Raw genomic sequence first — 9334 nt, forward strand, 5'->3', positions numbered from 1 at the left:
TCTTCCAGATAGTCGGATGTACTGAGAGAAATTTAACTAAAGTAGAGTAGAGTGTAGGTAGAGAGACATTAAAATATATTAATTTTGTTTGTTTTCTGCTATTTACATTAAATACTATAAACTTACATGGATAAGACACATGATATTGAATTTCCATCTAAGAGCTGATACAAAAATGGTTACTCCCGGAAAGCGTGGATGGATTTTACGAGGGGGTAAGCAAACAGTGTTGTTGGACTATGAACAGAACGAATGACGAGTTTTCGAGAACTTTCTTGTATTCCATAATACTTTTCGAAAACCTTATAAAGAATGGGCTATTTTGGAAACTATTATTGTCTGAAGGGGGTCATTTTCTCTAAATTACATAAATAACATAATACCTATAATAGTCCATTGAATGAGTCCCTCCAAGGGGGGTCTAGAGTGCGTGAGTTAGTAACGTAAGATGTTTCTTCGGAAACATGTCAAGAGTCCCTAGGTAATAAACATACTAAAACCCCGGGCCACTAGGAGGAGCCCCGGAGTGGGGGGAGGGGGGAAATGGGTCCATTTTTTCATTTTTCGCTTAAATCTCAAAAACGGTACATGTTAGAGAAAAACTTTCAAGGAAAAATTGAAAGGCCATAAAATTATCTACAAGTTGTACCTGAATCATTTTTTCCTATATCCTACCGTTTCTGAGTTATACGCAGTAAAACATGATTTTGGCTCAAACAATTTCAACATCAATCGATCAAAAAATATTTCTTTCTTCCAAAAAACTCAAATGTGCAACTTGTGACCAGTACTGATAGATTGCTCTTAATTAGTTCTATAATTGGTAAAATAAACACATTCCTCCATGGAAGCCTTTAGGAGGAATCGATTGTCAAAATATTATATTAGGGCAGTTTGAGTTACTGAACTTGATCTTTTTATTTTTTTCTTCCAAAAAACTCAAAAGTGCAACTTGTGACCGGTACAGATAGATTGCTCATAATTAGGTCTATCATTGCTAAAAATACCAGATTCCACCACGGAGGCGTTTACGGGGAATTGAATTTTATCAGGGTAGTTACGATACATGAACTTTTTATTTTTTTCTTCCAAAAAGCTCAAAAGTGCAACTTGTGACCGGTACAGATAGATTGCTCATAATTAGGTCCATCATTGATAAAAATACCAGATTCCACCATGGAGGCGTTTACGGGGAATTGAATTTTATTAGGGTAGTTAGTTAAAAAGTTCATGTATCGTAACTACCCTAATAAAATTCAATACCTCCTAAAGGCCTCCATGGTGGAATCTGGTTTTTTTATCAATGATAGACCTAATTATGAGCAATCTATCGGTACCGGTCACAAGTTGCACTTTTGAGTTTTTTTGGAAGAAAAAAAATAAAAAATTCAAGTATCGTATCTACCCTAATAAAATTCAATTCCCCGTAAACGCCTCCATGGTGGAATCTAGTATTTTTATCAATGATAGACCTAATTATGAGCAATCTATCTGTACCGGTCACAAGTTGCACTTTTGAGTTTTTTGGAAGAAAAAAATAAAAAGATCAAGTTCAGTAACTCAAACTACCCTAATATAGTATTTTGACAATCGATTCCTCCTAAACGCTTCCATGGAGGAATGTGTTTATTTTACCAATTATAGACCTAATTAAGAGCAATCTAACAGTACCAGTCACAAGTTGCACTTTTGAGTTTTTTGGAAGAAAAAAATAAAAAGATCAAGTTCAGTAACTCAAACTACCCTAATATAGTATTTTGAAAATCGATTCCTCCTAAAGGCTTCCATGGAGGAATGTGTTTATTTTACTAATTATAGACCTAATTAAGAGCAATCTATCAGTATCGGTCACAAGTTGCACTTTTGAGTTTTTTTGGAGAAAAAAAATAAAAAGTTCAAGTATCGTAACTACCCTAATAAAATTCAATTCCCCGTAAACGCCTCCGTGTTGGAATCTGGTATTTTTATCAATGATAGACCCAATTATGAGAAATCTATCTGTACCGGTCACAAGTTGCACTTATGAGTTTTTTGGAAGAAAAAAATAAAAAGATCAAGTTCAGTAACTCAAACTACCATAATATAATATTTTGACAATCGATTCCTCCTAAAGGCTTCCATGGAGGAATGTGTTTATTTTACCAATTATAGACCTAATTAAGAGCAATCTATCAGTACCAGTCACAAGTTGCATTTTTGAGTTTTTTGGAAGAAAGAAATATTTTTTGATCGATTGATGTGGAAATTGTTTGAGCCAAAATCATGTTTTACTGCGTATAACTCAGAAACGGTAGGATATAGGAAAAAATGATTCAGGTACAACTTGTAGATAATTTTATGGCCTTTCAACTTTTCCTTGAAAGTTTTTCTCTAACATGTACCGTTTTTGAGATTTAAGCGAAAAATGAAAAAATGGACCCATTTTCCCCCTCCCCCCACTCCGGGGCTCCTCCTAGTGGCCCGGGGTTTTAGTATGTTTATTACCTAGGGACTCTTGACATGTTTCCGAAGAAACATCTTACGTTACTAACTCACGCACTCTAGAACTTTTTATTCAATGGACTAATAAGTCTCCAAATCAATACTAGCTAGCAACCATAATCTGAAAACATTCATTATGACTCAATATGTTGTAATTGTATTAGGAATTCTACCGTACAGTTGAAATTATCTTATCAGACATATTTAAGACTGAATTAAGAATATTTTTCTTTCCATTCATGAGGTCATTGAACGAGTGCCAATTGTATGAATGTAATTACACTTATATCATAACATGTTTTCAGTCTTATGTTATTAGGTCATGTGACATATCTGAGTTACACAAGATCATGCGATTGAAAATATAATTGATTTTATGAGACAGAATAGCAATATGATGACACGCATTTTACTATTAAAAAAAGTATATCACATCATTCATATTTAAAAATCATTGTAGTAGTAGGTACCTTATACCTACCTATTGTATTTGTTCGATGACTGAAAAGAATACTCTTTTGAAGTGAAACTTCTATAGACACGTTGAGAGTAAAATTTCAAGGTCGAGTCATGTCAATACGACAATGTCGAGTAGGTAATGCGTGATAATGCGACGATTTTGGTGTCATTGAATCTTGCCAAAGATGTTTCACTTCTGACACGTGTGCTCGACACGCACGCTCTTTTTTAGGTTATTTTTTATTGCAATCGCCAGTAGTAGGTAATTGATAACAACTTCAATATTATTTCTTACTTAAGAAACTAGTAAGCAATGTCTGATTGTACCTACACAATATATAACTCTCGATAACTACTGTACATACTTATAAAGTTGAAAATATATAAGTTATAACAAGTGTATTGCTTATGCATACAAAGTAAGGTTCAAAAAAACTAGTGAATCGTTGAATTATTTATACTTTCAGTTATCAAAAGCAAACGGTCATCAAAGATTAAATAAAAAGAATTCAATATAAAAGTCCACAATTGATAAAATTCTTATTTGATGACGTTTTAATTACGTTCACCTATACAGGTGAATTCAAGTAGGTACCTATTTGGGATTTACCCACTATTATCTGATTGTTCTAATCGCTAATTTTGTTTAATTCTACAAAATATTTCAATAACATTAATTGCAATTGGCGATCGAATTAAAATCATGATCATCGCTCGTGATTACATTAATTATTAACGTTATCATTACGTTATAATTTTCCATTGAAGAGAAAATAGCCCAACTTAAATTACACTATGTACCTGAAGCTTAGATAGTATTGTGCATATACGGATCTTGCAATCGGTAAGTACAAAAGGAAGTCGGTATTCCCTCGCCGGCGAAAGGCAGATCCCTGAAACGTTCGCAGAATTTCGTGTCCGTGACGTCGCCATCAGCTGCTCAAACAGCGATGTGACGCAACCGTGAGCACCTATGTGACTCAGGCTTTATATTAGGGAACGGTCGCGGCTTCAAGCAGAAGACAACTGGCTGGCGAAGGCGCAACACGTTAAGTGTATAGTGAAGTGTAGTGATGGCTAGGTTCGTGCTTATCGTGGTTGTGCTAGTGGTTGTGGAGGCTCACAGACCTCATCCCAAGCTGCTGAGGTTCGCCTCCGAGGAGACAGACGGACAGAATGTTATTAAGAAAGGTGATTTATTTGGATTTTTTTAATTGGTTTGTTTTTAAGATTTTTTAAGTGTGCGAATTTTGTGTTTAGTTATCTGTTATTATTGTAATTTAAATTATTTATTAATCTTTTAATTAATTTTTGTCCTGCGAATAGCATATAAATATATATAAAATATTTTTAAAATATTTTTTAATTGCCCTTAATAAAAAAAATATAATTTTTTTATTCAAAAGATAAACTATTGTTTTAAATTAAGTCATTAATAGTCATCGAATAGTAATAATATACAATTAAATAATATATCAATTATAAAAATGCATCTAAATCATAGGAAATTAGAATAAAAGAGTCTGATGCAACTTACGACCTACTTAAGTGAGCACGTTTCACTGATAACGGTCAAGAGCGCTCTCGACAAAAACTCTTATCAGCATTGCATTGAATTATTATAAAATTTTATTCGGCAATAGTAAAGAAAATTGCATCTCATGGTTAGATGCAACAAACGTCATTGAGTTCAATAACCTCACATGCGAAATCATAACAGATGATAAATTATGCACTTGACTAGTCTCATAACGCAGTTTCGTTCTGATTCAATCAATCAAGTTCAAAAAATCGACTGCATTTTTTGGGTTTCTTACCTCAGAACTTTCAACTGATGATAATTCTCTTTTCTTTTTTTGAAAGCTAGTCTATGAGGTCCCATTTCATTTGCTTTAGATCTTACAATTTGAAGGCGGTTTATTTTTAATTACAATAGAATATATTTATGTATTGAAAAGTGTCCTTCTATATGTATGTACCTCATTTTTCCAATAAACACGTATGAACGACCATAATCGATAGGATTTTGGACTAATGATAGTTTTTCTTACAGGTGCATGTAACAGTACACACGCTCAACTACGGAACGACTATATACTTAAATCAAAATGCGGAGACCCGAAGGAGGTGTTCGTTGAACTTAAACTTCAGGGGTCATACTTACAGGTAAATATATTTTATTAAAAGATAGTAGATACATATTTAATTAGTTTAAAATAACGAGTTTAATTTCTAACTTATGAACTTATTCAAGGTTTAAACTAATAACTTATTTCTTAAATTCCTTGAAAGTGAAAGTAACACAAAGTTAAGTGGTTTTATTATTATTTAGTAAGAGCCGTGTTATATTTATGTCTTTGAACTTTAAACTTTATTACCTATTACATAAATTTGATCGAACCTACGAATCTAGTACCTTCTACCTAAATATAACTCACGCGCTACCCACTAAGCTATTTCGTTTACATAATCCATAACTTTAATTAATAGAACTAAATTTAATATGAAAATATTAATATCAATGAACACTTTCAATTAGTATCTAAAAATACACAATAAGTCATGTTTGATAACGAATTTCATAACATTGAATAATCCGAGATAGTAAAGGAAATTGGAAAAACTGACGTTGTTCAGGTATTATTGATTAACGACCTCGGTTAATATTATTGCTATTATCCTCTCCAAGGAATACCATAGATTCAATATAAACCAGTTTCATTGAATCATTGCGCTCGTAATAATTATGTAATTCCTCAGTAACTGTATCAATTATGATTAATATTTGAAGTTACAGTTTTTATTTATAAATTGTACATTCAGATAAGAATTTTACGAATCGCAAATGGCTCTATGTTTTCGTAATTAGCTATAATAAATAACTACTTTTAATTATTTGGGTCATTCCATAGTAGAGTATCATTCAATTTCATTTTTTTAATGATTATTGACTTTTTTACGAGTTCATTCCAACTTTTACACGTTACTTGTCCATCAACATGTTCCCATGCTCTAAAGTCTAAAGGATTGGAACGCTTCATTTGCGTATCTGTACTTAATATTATGAAGCTGAAGAGTTTTTTGTTTGTTTGAACGCGCTAATCTCATGAACTACTGGTCTGATTTGAAAAATTATTTCGTTGTTAGATAGCCCATTTATCGAGGAAGGCTATAGGCTATATATATCACCACGCTAAGACCAACAGGAGCGGAGCAATGCGGGCAACACCGCGGAGCACAGCTAGTAATCAATAATATAACAGTTCACCTAAAACTATCATTTACGCTAAAGCACGCGCCAATCCCTAATTAGCGTAATAAAGATATAACTTCACGGTCCGCGCCACATCCGTGAGGCTAAATGTATGAGAAAATCCGCGTTGGCTCGTATCTGACGTCAGGGTAATCCCCAGGTGACGCCGAGCGCGGTCTGGGTCAAGCGCTGTGTGGGGCTCTGCGACTACGCCGCCCGAGGGTCACAGTGCGTGGCCACACAGACCAAGATTGAACATGTACCGGTAAGTTTTCTTCACACATACTTAACACTCTTACTAGTCTGATGTTTGTAATCATAGGTCAAAAATCCAGGCGTTTAATCTCTTCTCTCACCAATATGCAGCCTTAACACTCTTACAAGACTAAATATTTCGAGACAAGTTCGGGACAATTTTCACACACGGCACGATCTGATCCCATACTAAGCTTTCGCTTGTGTTATGGAAACCAGATGGCTGATAAACATACATATTTAATATTAAATAAATACTTATATATATAATTAACACCCAGACACAGAACAAACATCTATAATCATTACACAAATATTTGCCCCGGGTGGGATCGAACCCACGACCAGTGGCTTGAAAGGCAGGATCACTATCAACCAAGCCAACCGGCCAGTCAGTCTTGTAATGTCTATAATCATAGGTCAAAAATCCAGGCGTTTAAACACTCATCTGTATACAGCCATCTAATAGGACATTTACGTAGCTTTTTATGGTTGTTAAAAACACCAGGCTTGAAAAACTTTTCTTCTGGCTTTAAACCTTTTCTTATGACTTAAACTTGGTATGTAGTGATAGATTAATCAATAAACTATGGGAATGAAGAGATTCCGATAAAGCTTTAATGGCAAAACTGTCTTATTTATTACCAAGAGTTGTTAGAGTCAGAAATAGAGCAAGGCTACAAGTTTAAATTCGTTGTTCTATATGGACAAATTAAAATGAAGAAGCCTTATTATGCCAATTAATTCTAATCACAATTCCTAAACTGTTAAACATAATATTCGTAAGTTAATTTACAAAGACAAAATACGACATGACACGTCATAAGATGTAATACAAAAATTGACGTAAATTTTGACATTCATTATGATTGATTTTCCCAAACAGTGAAGCGAAGTTTTATGTTCGTTTGATTGTGTAAGCGCGGCAAATAGACAAGTGTGTCAAGGATGCATAATTAGCTCCGTCCTCAACGTGATTGGATCTTCAAACATTATTCTTGGTTATGTGAAAACGGGAAATTAACAAAATAAATTGTACTAGATATAAATTAATTAAGTTTTTGTCACCAAAATAAATATACTAGTTAACAGTCTGTTAAAGTCCCAAAAAAAATACGCAAAATTTGAGAAAAATACACATGCTTTTTACTTACTTACTTACTTACTGTCCCTGCGCGACACTAGGGCCTAGGCGCAGGGACCCAAAGTAAGTCTGGGCCTCAAATGCGCAAATAAAAATGCTAGTACAATATTTCTTCAACACTAAAATACTTCATTCACATAAAATGTACTTACCAAAGTACCTAACACGATTCTAATGATGAAATTAATGAATTTTATTCATTTAATTTTATTTATTTAATAAAAAAAATTGTTGCAGGTTAAAATCTACAACCTAAAAACGGACAAATACACATGTTCTACATACGCAGTAGAAGTGCACGAGAAATGTGGATGCTGCGTGAAAGATTGCGCGGCGCCGAAAGTGTTCAACCCTCGTAAGTGTTCCTGTCAATGTCCCAACTTGGAAGAAAGAAGGAATTGTTTAAAACAGGTCAGTGAGATAATGGATGTCTAATGGCTGTTTAACCAACAACTTTTGAATGACTAAAAAGAGCGTGTCAGAAGTGAAACTTCTTTGGTAAAATTCAAGGATATAAATTTATAAAGAATAGAAATTATATAATATAATTTGAATGCTATAAAACCAAAAATATCAAATTCAAAATTCAAGGATACCAAAATCGTCGCCTTATACCATTACGTGACGGTATTGCCGCGATAAAATTTTACTCTCAACGCGCCTAAAGAAGTTTCATATCTAAATAATTGACATTTGATGGTTTTTTATTAAATTTTGGTTATTTCTATTATTGTTGGTAAATCAGTCATTACTAACGCAGGTAACGGCACGCATGCTTTGTAGTAACGCTTTTGATGTTTTTTTTTATTTTTTTTAATCGCCTTTTTTTGTCGCACGGGTGTTGTATACAACAACCAGTCAATGTGAATAATGCCGTTTATGCTGACATCCCTTGTCTTACTAGAGCTTGGCGTTTTTGTGTTTTTTTGCAAGCTTTATGAGACTTCGTTTTATTTTTTATTCAAAATTTATGTAAATTTCAATTTTTTATGCTTGTTTTTGATTATAATTCTATGTTTTTATAGTCTTATAGGTTTCGATACCTATTAAATTTTTTGATAACTAGTAATTTTATATTTTTTTTTATTTCATACACATAAATTTAGAGTAGTATGTCCATAGTTTATAGAAATGACGGATAATTTTTTTTACAGAGGAATTCGAATATGAGGTGGAATCGATCTAAATGTGTCTGCGAGGCTAAGAGAAGAGTCACGTGGTGATGTTTGCTTTGATCTCATATAACGTGCCTGCAGGGAACGTCAGTGAATAATTGTGAAAAAAACATTTTTAGTGACAAAAAATAACAAAAACTGTGAAAAAAAAATTGGTTGTCTGTAAAGTCGGTTTACTGACGACAGTTGAACGTGACAACGTCTGATTGTGCTTCTTTGTCGCTCGTTCCGCGCTCTCGCTTGCACTTCAAGCCTTACATGGAACGCCTCAGAGCGAGGTAACGCCGCATGACTCATGTTTTTTCGTGCGTGCAGCCGGCTCTATCGAATTATAAGACGTTGTCACGTCAAAAAACGTTCTGTGAACAAAAACAACATAAGGTGTAAAAAACGTTATTTGTATGAAAAAAAACGTTAAAATAACGTAAAATATGAAACTGTGTTGTGACAAAACAGTGACATTCGACTGACGTAGAAGTATTGACGGAATCTTAACAGTATTAGAAAATGGGACCAAATGGTGCTGTGAGCCAAGTTCCATGTTTAGATTTAATTAATTTTAATTAT

The 9334-nt window shown here is 33.6% G+C and overlaps 1 protein-coding gene across 2 annotated transcripts; it reads left to right on the forward strand.

The window, feature by feature from the left end:
* Positions 1 to 3974: 3974 nt before the first annotated feature.
* LOC149482004 (uncharacterized) lies at positions 3975 to 8927 on the forward strand. Of its 2 annotated transcripts, none has more exons than XM_089704308.1 (5): positions 3975 to 4131; positions 4994 to 5106; positions 6354 to 6458; positions 7830 to 8003; positions 8747 to 8927. In XM_089704308.1, exons 1-5 carry the CDS (start codon positions 4014 to 4016, stop codon positions 8813 to 8815), a joined length of 579 nt encoding a protein of 192 aa, XP_089560434.1. In that variant the 5' UTR covers positions 3975 to 4013; the 3' UTR covers positions 8816 to 8927. The 2 variants fall into 2 exon arrangements, with proteins under 2 accessions (XP_089560434.1, XP_089560435.1); XM_089704309.1 differs by having other exon boundaries at positions 7830 to 7947.
* The last annotated feature ends 407 nt before the right edge of the window (positions 8928 to 9334 follow it).

This window comes from Colias philodice, chromosome 15, assembly GCF_061535455.1.
Source record: "Colias philodice isolate Cphi_HAF_F1 chromosome 15, ilColPhil1 Martin Lab GWU primary, whole genome shotgun sequence".
In the NCBI taxonomy this organism is placed as follows: Eukaryota; Metazoa; Arthropoda; class Insecta; order Lepidoptera; family Pieridae; genus Colias; species Colias philodice.

Bases quoted from the DNA above. Each gene is read 5' to 3' on its own strand.
- LOC149482004 (XM_089704308.1), top strand. From the start codon at position 4,014: ATGGCTAGGTTCGTGCTTATCGTGGTTGTGCTAGTGGTTGTGGAGGCT. The intron at 4,132-4,993 runs GTGATTTATTTG...TTTTTCTTACAG, and splicing joins ACAGAATGTTATTAAGAAAG to GTGCATGTAACAGTACACAC. The intron at 6,459-7,829 runs GTAAGTTTTCTT...AAATTGTTGCAG, and splicing joins CCAAGATTGAACATGTACCG to GTTAAAATCTACAACCTAAA.